General features: G+C 47.6%; 4 protein-coding genes across 4 annotated transcripts; 2 read left to right on the top strand and 2 right to left on the bottom strand.

The window, feature by feature from the left end:
- Nucleotides 1-864: 864 nt before the first annotated feature.
- EDB93DRAFT_1134984 (Alpha/beta hydrolase fold-1) lies at nt 865-2,717 on the bottom strand. The gene is made up of 7 exons (XM_041449095.1): nt 2,119-2,717; nt 1,954-2,068; nt 1,671-1,896; nt 1,529-1,618; nt 1,367-1,473; nt 1,218-1,305; nt 865-1,165 (listed from the first exon to the last, which is right to left on the bottom strand). The coding sequence occupies exons 1-7, from the start codon at nt 2,456-2,458 to the stop codon at nt 1,085-1,087; spliced, it is 1,047 nt and encodes a 348-aa protein (XP_041309306.1). The 5' UTR covers nt 2,459-2,717; the 3' UTR covers nt 865-1,084.
- A 74-nt stretch (nt 2,718-2,791) lies between these two features.
- EDB93DRAFT_1134981 (uncharacterized protein) lies at nt 2,792-5,623 on the top strand. Its single transcript, XM_041449094.1, has 12 exons — nt 2,792-2,967; nt 3,018-3,056; nt 3,110-3,304; nt 3,363-3,437; nt 3,487-3,567; nt 3,615-3,778; nt 3,830-3,881; nt 3,932-4,342; nt 4,401-4,787; nt 4,838-4,940; nt 4,991-5,142; nt 5,196-5,623. The coding sequence occupies exons 2-12, from the start codon at nt 3,054-3,056 to the stop codon at nt 5,466-5,468; spliced, it is 1,896 nt and encodes a 631-aa protein (XP_041309305.1). The 5' UTR covers nt 2,792-2,967; nt 3,018-3,053; the 3' UTR covers nt 5,469-5,623.
- On the top strand, nt 5,608-9,277 carry EDB93DRAFT_1223943 (glycosyltransferase family 39 protein). Its single transcript, XM_041451185.1, has 10 exons — nt 5,608-6,016; nt 6,063-6,215; nt 6,267-6,865; nt 6,918-7,013; nt 7,063-7,560; nt 7,616-7,773; nt 7,825-7,972; nt 8,029-8,350; nt 8,403-8,421; nt 8,469-9,277. The coding sequence occupies exons 1-10, from the start codon at nt 5,742-5,744 to the stop codon at nt 9,000-9,002; spliced, it is 2,802 nt and encodes a 933-aa protein (XP_041309304.1). The 5' UTR covers nt 5,608-5,741; the 3' UTR covers nt 9,003-9,277.
- Nucleotides 9,278-9,884: 607 nt separating this feature from the next.
- Nucleotides 9,885-10,548, bottom strand: EDB93DRAFT_217723 (uncharacterized protein). Its single transcript, XM_041455748.1, has 2 exons — nt 10,503-10,548; nt 9,885-10,409 (listed from the first exon to the last, which is right to left on the bottom strand). Exon 2 carries the CDS (start codon nt 10,295-10,297, stop codon nt 9,944-9,946), a length of 354 nt encoding a protein of 117 aa, XP_041309303.1. The 5' UTR covers nt 10,298-10,409; nt 10,503-10,548; the 3' UTR covers nt 9,885-9,943.
- Nucleotides 10,549-13,508: the final 2,960 nt, after the last annotated feature.

Here is a 13,508-nt window from a genome sequence, read left to right as displayed (position 1 = left end):
GACTATATAACATCTAACTCTCCAAGCAGGTTACGATGTGCACCCGCAACGCACTCGCTGCAAACGTTCGCTGACAACTTCCACAAACCTCCAGTAGTTCGATATGCTCATACTTTGTTATTCCTCTGCCCTCTACTAGTGACTGCAATATATCCTGTTCCGTCATCGACAGACTTACTAGCTCATTGGGTGAACTGCTGGTGGTATGCACATCGGCAGCAGGTAGGAGTGGGGTAGGTGGACGACGGGCACGTTGTCGATGCAGTGGCGGCATATTTATAGCTACAGTAGTGTTTGTGTTAATACTCAATTGTTGAAAGAAAACACTTACCTGAGAACCGACGCCGAGCAGGAGCATTGCGCTGTAGGATGCAGATCATTGTTGACAGCTACCGGCGTAAACGACGGAAGTTATGTCACATTTCAGGGAGTTAGTTTGTTCCCAACCTCTTCGTAGACTCGCCTGTGAACGACGCCCTGCAGGAACAATCAAAAATTCAAGCCAACGGCAACCCACTACTGCGAGTTGTCGTGCTAGCCTGGTGGAATATGTAAAGAGCAATGGAAGAGGCGTCTTCCATCTGTCATGGTACCAGCGTGCAGTATGCCGACGTTCGTTCACTGCAGATGATCTCAGACGCGAGGTTGAGTCTATCAACGTATCTCTCTGTACGCACGAGATCGTATTACTTATCACAAACATTTCGAGGGAAAGACTGCGGCTGCCATGAGAACTTCCAGTTTGAAAGTGATCTTTTCGGTACTGACGGTGATGACAGGAATACTGATCAAAGCACCCGCAGTGGTCACTGGATGAAATTAGTCTTCAATACATATTCTTACGAATCAGCAGCAACATTCGAGCTTCGCCCAGTCTGCTGTTCAGGGCATCGTTGAGTTGGACAACCGTAAATTCATGCTCGGTACTAGGTATAAAAATTGAAAGGGAATGAAAGAATAATGGCACACTCGATCGTCGGTGAGGATGGTAGCCCGATGGGGGAATGGGCGAGACTGGAAGCTGTCCGAGTATCTATGTCATCGATAGCTAACTGTGTCCAACGAGCGCAGGTGGTGTGATAATTCATAGCCTAGAAAACGAGGATGCAGTGGACAAAATATCAAAAATCTGTTCTCCCAGTTCGTTGGGTGCATGCTGAGGTACCTGGTGACAGACAATTACTTGATGTTAGAAGGGGGATGATCGTGCTGCGTACCAGGTGTCCTGCTTCATCGATTCGCGTGACAGAGGAAAATTGCCTGCCTGAAGCCGGATCAATCAAGGCATCCTGCACTGCGCGGGGTCTATAGCACCATCGCATGTCCATCCGTCAAAGATTCAGTTGGTTTTGAAGAAACTGCGTACATGTACTCATTGTTGTCTCCAAACACAATGCTGACGGGAATGCGTGGGCAAATCTTGTCCAAGTCTTGCACCGGTTTGGTTGCACCGTCTGGCTCTCTGTACATCGCCTGAAAGTGGAGCTCAGTGGGGTCGACAATCTTCCAGAGGATCTTCGTCGCGTACCACCTCTTCGTCGCGTGAGCATGCTAAGCTGACGCCATCGTAGGGCATTTTCAGGTGACGTGCGCCTGGGTGAGTCCGGAGTCCAAATTTCTACAAGATTATTAGGGTGATAATGTAAGAGAGCGATAAGAGGATGCAGTACGATATACAAATCCAGGACGCGCGGGTCCCAGCGTTTACATCGTGTTCTTGATCTCAGGTCCTGGTGCGCGTATTCTCTGGAAGGCCACACGTCTCTTCGTTCGTATGCATTTTTAATGAGAGTACGGCACAATGGCTCCACGGCTTCTGCAGTTGGACTGAGCATGGGTTCCACGAGGATGACAGAAGAAAATTTGAAGGCCGGTTCGAGGTTCTGTAATATGGTTCTAAAACAAAGACCTGTAAATGGAGAGGGCGCATGTTACGAAGAACAAGAAGCTAACATAGCAACTCCACCAAGAGAATGACCTATTCCGACAAGACGCTGGCTTCGGAAGTCAAACATTGGTCTGGCAGACATGAATCTATGGACAGCATCTGCATATCTGCGGCACCCGACTTTTCTAGTTCAACCGTTTGTCTATTATCGTGCAGTGAAAGGAACTCACAGTCGCGGTAAAAAGGTGCCTGCCTAAGTGCGTCATCGTTGAGAGCAGCAGATACACCATGGTTGGGGCAGTCGATTGCCCACGCGCATTTGATTTTCAACGATCTTGATGAATTTCTGGAATGAGCTGAAGAACGCTGGAAGATACGTTCCAGGGTAGGTTGCCAAGTCTCCTTATGAAAGCTAGTCGAATGAAGCAAAACAAGTGTGACTGCTTCCTTGTCGTCCCAGTGAGCTTCGAATTCCGGTAGCCAGTACTTCTTGGCAGTGATGTACAGGGGATAGTGTTGATCAGGTTCAAGTAGAGCTTCACATTCCAGCAAGTTTGATGTGGGCGACATGTTGGGCACTATTGTTACTCGGTGACGAGAACTACGGTGAAGCGGCACGTGGGTGCCGTAAATGTTGAAGCGTTTCAGTTTCTCAGCATGTTCACAGGGGCTCGTGGTCGAGTCGAAGTTTTTCCCCTCCAATTATTTTTCTTGGAGAAAAGCAAGCCGGTGACTGCGAGTGCAATATGTGTACTAGTAAAGTTGTCTGCGTGTTGAAACGAAACGAGCATATCATCATGATCTGTGCTGGAAGCAGGGGTTTGAGAAGCTCGACTAGGAAAACACTCGGTACCGCAGAATGGCCTTCACTAATTTCAAGTCTAGATCGCCCTAGGGTTACTACTCGGACTCACGACTAGCCAAGCCTCAGGAAATTATCCAGCACGTGATCGGGTCGCGGTGTCCTAAATCAATATATATAAACGCGTCTTTGCATTCGGCTAACCCTGTTCCGAAATTCTCTCCTTGTTTTGAAGATTTTTCGACCTTGACGACACACCAGTCTTACTAGCTTGATGGTCAGTGTGATCCTTTTTTTTTTCTTTTTTTTTCAATACCTCTATCATAGAAGTTCTATCTTGCTCACTCAGCTTTGATTTAGTTTATGGTGCGTGCTGGTTGGGACTTGTCGGAATATAATTCCGCTAATGGGTTTTGCAGTTTTCTGGTGGGCGTTCTGGATCGGCCCCCCCTCCGAGTGACGCAGTTACGAAGAACAAGACAAGCAAGGTAACATTGCAGAAGCCTGCTGTCCGTCAGCCTTCCAGGCTACATCCGCTTGCCTCAGGCATGGCTTCGACCATTCGCAGGACCTCAACATCGACGAAACCAATTCCGTTTACTTTCAGGACTAATGTAATGAACTACATTTCTGTAACAATCAATCTGTTACTGAGGCTCTAAAATCCCATAGCTTCCTTCGAGAACTGACAGGTCGACTCTCTCACCGAAAACAGACAAGTCGGCCAACGCCGAGGTACCGCCTGTGGTACTTACAAGTTGCACTTGAGAATTTATGCAACCTAATATCTTGACAGGCAAAGGACTATAATGGAGTAGAATCCCCGGAAACAATCGACGAGCCCATTTACGACCTTCACATGGTGAAAGCCGCCAAAGTTTGTTCTTCCTATACCCGTTGATCTTCTGCTTCTCATCGATGTAGGTGGAGTTGAAGCATCTACGGAGTTTGACAGTAGACGCCTCAGACCTCAGTAAGGACCACGAACTACAGACCGCGCCTCTCATTACAAGAGAAGCGTATATTGCCGCTGGATACAAGAAACATTCCACACAATACGGAGTAATGGGTCAGGTGTTGTCAATATGGTAGGCCGTTTCTCTCTTTATGTATCCCTAATATTCAAATTCGGTACAAAGTTCAAAATCAAGTACCTACGTCCCTGTAGATCCTAGACTCTATGTCAACACGGTGAGTCTCTCAGATCGACATCTTGCCTGTGTATCTCAGGAGTTCTCCAGAATACACCGTTTACTGCTGTAGTGTGTGGAGTACAAGGCTCTGGAAAATCGCATACAGTTTCGGTCCTCCTCGAAAACATGCTCATTCCGAAACTCCAAGAAATAGGTTCCCTGCAGCAGCCTCTAGCAGGACTCGTCCTTCACTTTGGGGATGGTGGTGTTGGTTCCCTTCCCAGTGAGGCTGCATGGGTTGGTGTCCCGTCAATGAAGGATGTAACGACGCCGAAAGTGCGAGTCTTCGTGTCCAAGTCTTCTCTTAATACTATGAAGAGCGTTTATGCCCCTCTTGGAAAGAACGTTGAAGTGGTTCCCTTACTGTTCAACGAAACAGAATTGGATGCACAAGCTTTTCTATCTATGATGGCTGTCGGGTCGTCAGATTCCGCGCCACTTTACATCCAGATCGTTCTGGTGAGTTTTAAATGACAGTTCATTCAAAGTATGTTGTAATCTGACTGCTTCTTTCCAGAGCATTCTTCGAGATTTGGGAGAGTCGTTCTCGTACGGCCGATTCATGGAGCGACTTGACTTAGAGAAAAGATCGTTCAACCCCGCGCAAATTGCCGGTCTTGAGCAGCGCCTGACCCTCCTGAATTCGTTCATGGAGCCCAATCGTCCACAGTCGACCACTTTTGGTTCAAAGACGCACGCCAATATCAGCGGGCCCAGATCAAATGCTATTGCTCCCAAATCGACCCCACATCGTTTCGCTGCGGGACAATTGACCGTTGTTGATTTATCGGATCCATTCATTGACCCAGGCTCTGCGTGTGGCTTGTTCGAGATTGTCATGAGGCTATTCGTGAGGGCTGAGATTGAAACTGGAAAGGTTCTTGTCGTAGATGAAGCCCACAAGGTATTTCGCTTGATATCTCATTAAAGTTGTGTCATTCTAATACACTATAGTACTTGTCCACAAACAGAGGGGTTTCGGGGCTAACCAAGGCCCTTTTGACCCTCACAAGAGAGCAGCGGCATTTAGGGCTGCGGGTCATCATTTCTACCCAAGGTAATTCAAGCCCTCGGTTGGACAGGGAAGCAGTGCTTATATAAATGCAGAGCCAACTGTGGTGCCACCTGTCTTGTTAGACTTGTGCACCGTCGCTATCATGCATCGATTTACTTCACCGGCGTGGTGGGACCACCTCGCACGGCACATCTCTGCTGACGTGTCTGTAGATGCAGCATTTGACACAGTTGTTAAGCTTCAGGTGCGTCGAATGTTTGAACAGGGGACCTTCGCTAATGTACTGCAAACATTCAGACTGGCCAGTCGATTGTTCTTGTGCCATCAGGGCTTGGCGTGTTCCCCCAGGATGTAGAAATTCCCGGCACTGAATGTGATTCCCCGATCATCTTGAAAATGAGCCAATTTGAGAGACGTTACATTATCATGAAGACGCGCGCTCGCGTCACGAAAGACGGAGGATCGTCGGTTCTTGTTGTCCCTCGTGAAGAAGAGAGTGAAGAGTCTGAGAGCGAAGAGGAGGCATCTGAACCCGAGGAATCTGAGGATGAGGATGAGGATGAGGAATAAGTTAATAACATATCTTACCTACTAATTATTGATAGACGTCATGCTGATTCTTATGAATACCTACTTCATTATAGTCTAGTTCATATAAGCATTTTCATAGAGATTGTTTTCGTATGTTTACCAAAGCCTTGTAAATTCAACAAGAACAAACCGTGAACGTTTGAACAACCCTGCCGCAGTGCGTCACTCAATACCAAAGCAGATAGTTTTTCCTATTGTTCGTTGTCACTCATCCAGTGCATTTTTCCTATCATCTTGGTTTGTCTTTAGGCCATGGCTGCCAACGTCAGAGTGCGGCGTCCAGCTACTCCGCCGCCCGGTCTTCCACATGTCGTTCCTTCATCTCATAAATATCCTCCAACGCGACAAGACCACTTGAGCGCAGATGAACGGCGTGAAGCAGCTTCCAAGGGGTATGGACCTGGGCGAAGAAGTCATTCGCCAGGTGGTCTCAACATCACATCTGGGGAATGGAAACTGCTGGCAGTTGTGCTTCTAATTGCTGTTGGCGTCAGGATGTTCCGAATATCGAAACCAGACAGTGTAGTGTGAGTGTACCAGATATTCATTCTACTTATTTGACATATCTGCCAGTTTCGACGAGGTTCACTTTGGCAAGTTTGCGGCGCGCTATATCAAAACGCGGTATTTCGTCGATGTGCACCCTCCACTCGCAAAGTTGCTGATCACTGCGGCGGCCTTCGTATCTGGCTTTAACGGAGATTTTGAGTTCAAGGAGATTGGGAAGTGAGTGTGTTAGAAACGATATACTTCTGTTGTTGAGCACGCATTCACTAGAGTCTTTGAAAATGCCCCATATGTGGCCATGCGGATGGTCCCCGCTACGTTCGGAGTCGCAACTGTCCCAATCGCATATCTCACTTTACGAGCTCTTGACTGTCGCGCAACCACTGCACTACTAGCATCAATATTTCTGACATTCGAGAACGGACTGGTCACACAATCTCGCCATATCCTGCTGGACTCTCCCCTCGTATTCTTCACGGCCCTCACCGTCTTCTTTTTTGTTGGGTTTTCGAATGAGGACAAGAAGGAGCCATTTACTGAGCAGTGGTGGACATGGCTCACTCTGACTGGTTTGTCCCTGGGCGCTGTCGTATCCTGCAAATGGGTCGGTCTCTTCACAATAGCGACAGTTGGTGTGTGCACTATGTTGCAATTGTGGCTTCTCTTGGGCGATCTTCGTGTCAGTCCAAGGATGTGGGCGAGGCATTTCTTCGCGCGGGCTGTTTGTCTCATCTTGATACCCATCCTTTTCTACATGACCATGTTCCAGTTGCATTTCCTTATTCTTGGAAGTTCGGGAGAGGGCGACGCGTTTATGAGCTCGGAGTTCAGACAGACACTGGGGCGGGGGATGGAGGACACGTACGCAGGTCCGTATATTGTAGTGATGCACATGGATGTGCTTATTTCATGTTATTATAGATGTTGCCCTTGGTTCAGATATTACAATCCGACATCTGAACACGCAAGGCGGTTATCTGCACTCCCATTCTCACAACTACCCTGGAGGAAGTGGACGTACGTATGACCTTTGTATAATCTCATCTCTCATTGAATAGCTGGACAGAGCAACAAATCACACTTTACCCGCATAGGGATGATAATAATCTCTGGCGAGTGTTGAACGCAACAGTCGATAGTTATGAACAGTACGACTACGAGCACAAACCTATCGTGTATATTGACCACGGCTCCCGCATCAAACTAAGGCATCTCGTGACCGACAGGGCTCTCCATTCGCATGAAGTCCGCCCGCCCGTCTCCGATGTCGACTTCCAGAATGAGGTTTCAGCATACGGCATGCCTGGCTTTATCGGCGACATCAATGACGACTGGATTGTTGAAATCGAAAAGGGAGACAGAAATGATAAGGAGTCAAGCAAACGCTTGAGGACTTTGAGAACGCATTTCAAGCTCAGGCACCTGAATACAGGTTGCTACCTCTTCTCGCACAAGGTGAAACTCCCCGAATGGGGCTTCGATCAGCAGGAGGTTACATGCAACAAGAACGCTGTTAAGGCCAACTCGCTATGGTACGTCGAGACTGCTACGAAGCATCCACAACGTAAGATCTTTGTATCACTATAATCGGGTGCATTCTCAGAACCACCTTTCCATAGTACCGGCTGATGCTCCAAAGGTCAACTACAAGATTCCTGGATTCTTGTCTAAATTCTGGGAGCTACAGCAGGTCATGTGGACAACGAATGCTGGATTAACTGACCGTCACATGTATGACTCTCTACCTTCGACCTGGCCTCGTCTTCGCCGTGGTATTGTGGGTTATACGATTCAAATTCTGATCCATATCTGATTGATTGTATATTAGAATTTCTGGGTCAAGGATCATCGCCAGATCTACCTAATCGGTAATCCATTTATCTGGTGGTTGAGCACGGCTTCAGTCGTCACATATATGATCGTCAGAGGCTTCCTCCTACTTCGCGCGAAGAGAGGATACCGCGATTTCGACAACAGTGAGGATTAGTGCAGTTCGGTCTCGTGCCATGCTGATTCGGGCGACCTGTTTTAGCCAAGGTTGTCAAGTATGATTCCCTCTGCGGTTTTCTCTTTGTCGGGTACTGTATGCATTACTTCCCCTTCTTCCTTATGGGCCGTCAACTCTTCCTTCATCACTACTTTCCTGCGTTGTATTTTGCAATTCTGCTTAGCTGTGCTGTTTTCGACCTCGCCACATCGACTCTACGACCAAAGATTCGATTACAGATCGCTGCGGTCCTTATGATGATAGCGGTCGTTACGTACTCGAAGTTTAGTCCCTTGGCGTACGGCAATCCCTGGACAAAAAAGAAGTGTACGAACGCACGGTGGGTGAAGACTTGGGACTTTGCCTGGTGAGTTTTGGATGTTGCACCATAAGTTTAGGTTTTGACGAGCATTTGCCAGTAACGAGTTTTTCGACGAAGTGAGTCTTATATAATTCAAGGAGCACTCTAGCTAAACGCCGAACAGTACTCTCAGTATTCAGGTGTCAGTGTTCCTACTTTGAATCGGTCCACCCCGATGGCAACCATTGGTGGTGAGCCCGGCGGGCGCGCGGCTATTGTGGTCGAGGACAAGCTCGGGCAAGATGGGGTCGTGCCGCCCGAAAACGAGCAGGGCACCGCCGTCCCTATTGGTGTGCCGGAGCCCGGGCGAGATGTATTCGCCAAGGACCAGCAGAAGGAAATCAAGAGCCAGATGAGGGTGTTGAAAGATGTGCCGGTTGTTGATGTGGATAAGGAGATTAGCGTGGTGACATTTGAACCGACAAGTGCAGCACCCGAAGAGCAAAAGGGGGAGGTTAAGTTGCAAGCAGGCGACGTGGGTGCTACCGGTGAGTCAGAGGACCAGACGCGTCCTGAGGTCATCGACATTCTGGAAAAAGAGATCGAGGGTGAGGATGTTGACAATTATGGGAAACCTCACGGGCCTCTTGACCACGAGGAGGCCATTGCAGATCAAGTGGCGCATGAGTTGTATCCTGAGGCCAGAGACGCTGAGTAAATTATTTAATTTGTTGCTATAGATGTGTTGAGTGATGGACCTATGCCTATATCCTCCTTCTGATTGATGCGTACCCTATATATGTCACAACACGCTGCTTCTGCATCGCAACCCACGGATCCCCTGCGTTCACCTATCATACTTGAACCAAATCAAATACATCCTTGCACTAGAGTATAGGGCTAGGTCTGACATACTAGGGTCTATGATCTCAATTTAAAGGACAATAAATTGTATTTTTTTATTATTAAAAAAGCAACAGGGTCCCATTCATGATGCTGGCTGATTATCAATTTCTGGGGCCAGGCCAACGTAAATTAACCGTAAATGTTTTTACGTGGATATAACCCACTCCCCTGCGGTAGCGGGAATAACGATTATGGTGACATACGAGTGTTTTGGGCTGTGCCATAGGTTTTCGGCAGTCTACTTAGTGTAGATATATCGGACATAACCCGCTCCCTCATTATGTAATACGGAGTGGGTGACTTTCCATATATTTCGGAGTCTCAGTACCTACTTCTCGACGACGACGAAGAAGAGCTTGTCAGTGACGGCAAAGTTCACGAGTGTGCTGACACTCACTTCAGGAACGGCAGGGACAATTTCGAGCAGGATTGGTTAGAGGTATATAACAGATTGAGCCAGATTGGTGGCAGGGCCGTACAAGCAATCTGCTCCTCTGCGGACGGTTGAATGTCGAACCCTCTCGCATTTCATTACAGCAGTAACCAACAGTAAAGTACGTTCCCTGTCTCTCTTTCTTCATTTGTGTCTGAACACAATGCCCGAATGTCGCGACAATTTCACACCTGACGCAAACACATCCCCCTTGCTCACGCCCCGCATCTCACACACCGCCTACATATGCAATATTATCATCCAAATCATTATTTGTGGCCTCATATTGCCATCAGTCAGCTTGGTTTTGCTCCAGCTTCTTAAACCGATCCCTCCCACGAAACCCTCGCCGCAATCCCATCCAAGCAGATACATCTCGCCCACAACATTTCCATTCTCCTCTCCCTGTCCTTGAGCGCGTAATAAAACCTTAATCCCTGCGCCAATACCACACGTACGCCATCTTCCATCAACAACACAGGCACGCGTACATTATCGATGTGCGCGACAGGCGACACTTCAAGTATTCTTTGGAACATGGCGGGCGTCACAATCGAATACATGGTAAATTGGAGCCCGAATCCAGCGCAGGCCCAGCCGGGGATGTCAGACGCTGTTAGTTCGCCGGCACTGGTTACGGGGTTGACTAGAGTTATGTTTCTGTACGATGGCATGCATGTCTTTTGGCTTTACGTTCCGAGTAAACACCTCGCCTATCTCATTCACCTGCAAGGAAATTTCGTCCGGCTTGGTGGACTTCATGTTTTGAGGGAGAGTTCTGGTGGACTAGAAGAAGGACGTAAGTTGCATTCAGCATTTGCACGAACGAGGGAACTCAATGTCAATGATACAAGGCTCGACGGAAAGACTGCTTATTACCTTGCACTGGACTTGAAAGACACTGGAGTCTGAGAATTCCTGATCGATAGTGTCTCAGACCGTGATAGATTGGATGTGATTGGCAGTGCAATCCACGCTACTGTGAAGGACAACTCACATGTACAGCCTACCCGATTGCCCACCGGCACTGCACTGTTGAACCGGAACGCGATCTTCGCTTTACCAATCTAAATCCATGCGGAAATGATACGAGTGCTAGCGCTAATACTGACCATGCATACATCAGCTGCTGCACACGCCATGAACATGCTGCAGCTTGCAGGCATGAATGTTTTTAATCTTGAACGTCAACTTGAACCCATTATCTCGTACTATCCTCCGCCCTCTGAATTTTCTCATTATTATAGTAGAGGTATGCAGCTCCTTTACATGACTATCAACCACCTTAATCACACGGTTTATGTGAAACCTACAGGCGTGTCGACTGCTTTTCAATTTGCTTGACTGAATTTCTAGAACTGTACCATATCGTAACTTACTAGAGGTATGTACCAGCCAGCCCACAAGTACTTGGATCACAGATTGATTTGATGTGACTCCTGTAGGTTATCCTATTGATTGAGACACGAGCCATGGCTCAAGATAAACCCCGGCGCAAGAAGTGTTTCACGTGTTTCAGGAAGACTCGTTCAGAAATTCGCCAGGTTCGCTTGCTTCCATTCCCTCGCCTTCGTATCTGATATCTCTGCAGCTCCCACTACCGCTCGGTCAATCCCGCAGAGGATGTATTGCCTCACTTCGTAGCAAGGCCAAAAATCTTTTCACTCGACGTGCTGAATATGAATATCCCACCCCCTCCGAGCCCCAACTCGTTTCGGCTGTGGTAAACGTAAGACGGGTGGGTACTGTTTTGAGTGAGTGTGGACTGCTATATGTCGCTAACTGGGACCATGGGTAGTATTATTTGCCTGTGTTTTGGATTTTGGGATACTTGATGTTCATCACATCTTATTTCACTCCCAGTCGTTCACCTAGTATGTTTCCCACATTACCGAGTTAGTAAAATATGGTAGACTCATAGTCATGAAAGAAGAATTTATTTGTACGCTACTGATGCTGGTGACTAGCCGAGCAGAATCTTTTGATAAACGGGAAGAGAATAAATCAAAAGTATTTGAAGGTGGCGGTAGGGATGATCCGAAGACAGCGAGACCGGATATCCAAAGGAGCCAGTGAGGGGTTGGATAAAGAGACGGTGTGGTTGATTGTTGTTGTAAGTGTGCTGGAGAGCGGGAGGCTGGTATCAGAGTGCGCGGCGCACTGTACATGTGTTGCAACAAGCAGCCGTGGGAAACAACAAGTGTCGATCCCCGCACTTGTTTATAGATCTTCCTTGCTCGCTCGCTCATGTATTTCTGTGTATTCTCATGCATTCTCTTCATGTTTACATGCCAAACCAAACACAGCTATCAGGATCGAACTTCCATGGAAATTCGTACGGCTTTGCGGAAAAACGAAGTGTATAACCCATATATAGAAACGTCCAAACGAGGTCGGCAACTCGGTGGGGCCGAGGGACAGACTCGTACGTTCAGCGCTTGATTCAAGGGTCTAATCCACGTGTGTACGCAGCGAGTCGTTCCAGAACTCGAGTAGTATGTAAGCATAGTACATGCACGTTTGGGCTGTGTTGTACACAGCTACTAGTACTTATCAAGTACTCCTCCGGACCTACTCTTATATCCCCTCTCACTCATCCTCTGACCCGGATCTGGTCAAAATGCCCTCCTTGATGGTTAAGGACTTCAATCTGGGCAAAACATTCACAGTTCAGTTAAAGCATGAGTGGGGCGGATGGTCACGGTGCTACAGAGTGTTGCAGAGGGCTGCAGAGTGCTACAGAGCACTCCGTAGCAAATTATATTTCCCTGATAGTAGGCGCCTCACAAAGAACGGACGTACAAAATATATCCCTAGTGAGCTTCCCATTCCTTCATCCATTCTTGAATTCATCGCTAATTTTTCTGGCGAGGGATGCAGGTCTCAAATTCTCTATCAATATTTCCTCCGCCAGATCCTTCCGTCGCTATTCCTCTGCCCGAAAAAGTTCTGACATAGTTCAGACATACTTTCCTCTCATCCGAGGCATTGCAGGTGGAATTCCATTGGCCGGTCCTCCGATACAAGCTACTATCAGTGGATTATTGTCAATCCTTGCAGTCATAGATGTGAGAGCTTACTTAATTACCAGGATGTTTCTTGATTTAGAGGCCGTCGCAGCAACATAAGCAGAATAAGACTGACCTGGAGGACCTGAGGTTTCGACTTTATCGACTAAGCTCACATCTGTGCAACGCCCCGACCGCCCATGATCCCTCGGAACAAGACCGGAGGGATGGCATGATTAGGTATATCCCTTCTTGATATGTTACTCGACATTGAATGTGTTTAGCATTCTGCAAGAGACATCTTCCAAGCTGACAGAGTTGCAAAAACGTCGTTTCGAGTATCCATCCGTCACACGAGCTATCGCCAAATGCTCCAAAGGAATCGACTGTTTTATGTTGGACTCTCTGGTTGTCTTTTACTTTTCATAAATTTGTCAGTATTTACTCATTACTTCTGATTGGCTAGTGGTCGCTTCAAATGCAAAATCAACACGATATCCACGAAGGGTTGGAAATTATACAGGGGCAGCTGTATTATGTGGGTTCCACCGCCATGCAGTTGGCCGCTGCCGCGGGTGTCGCACTTGGCTGCATTATTGGATACTTGACTCATGTGCTATCTCTTACTAACCGTGATCGCCGTCATGATAAAGACCATAAGTCCGAACAGAAACTTATCGAAGGCCCTACCACATGACATTCCCGCCACGCACTATCTAGGCCAATCATTTACGGTACATATTTGGGTCATCTTGTATCATCAGAACACTTCAGCACTCATTGTCTCGACACTACTGAGATGTGCTCAGACCTAGTACCATACTTAAACGTTAGTACTTATTCTCGCTACTGTGCATCATATATGACGACGTTTGGC

Source organism: Suillus bovinus, assembly GCF_016758785.1.
Source record: "Suillus bovinus strain UH-Sbo-P2 chromosome Unknown EDB93scaffold_16, whole genome shotgun sequence".
NCBI lineage: Eukaryota > Fungi > Basidiomycota > Agaricomycetes > Boletales > Suillaceae > Suillus > Suillus bovinus.
Note: the sequence above shows the minus strand (reverse complement) of the source record. Positions and strands in the feature narration are given on the sequence as shown.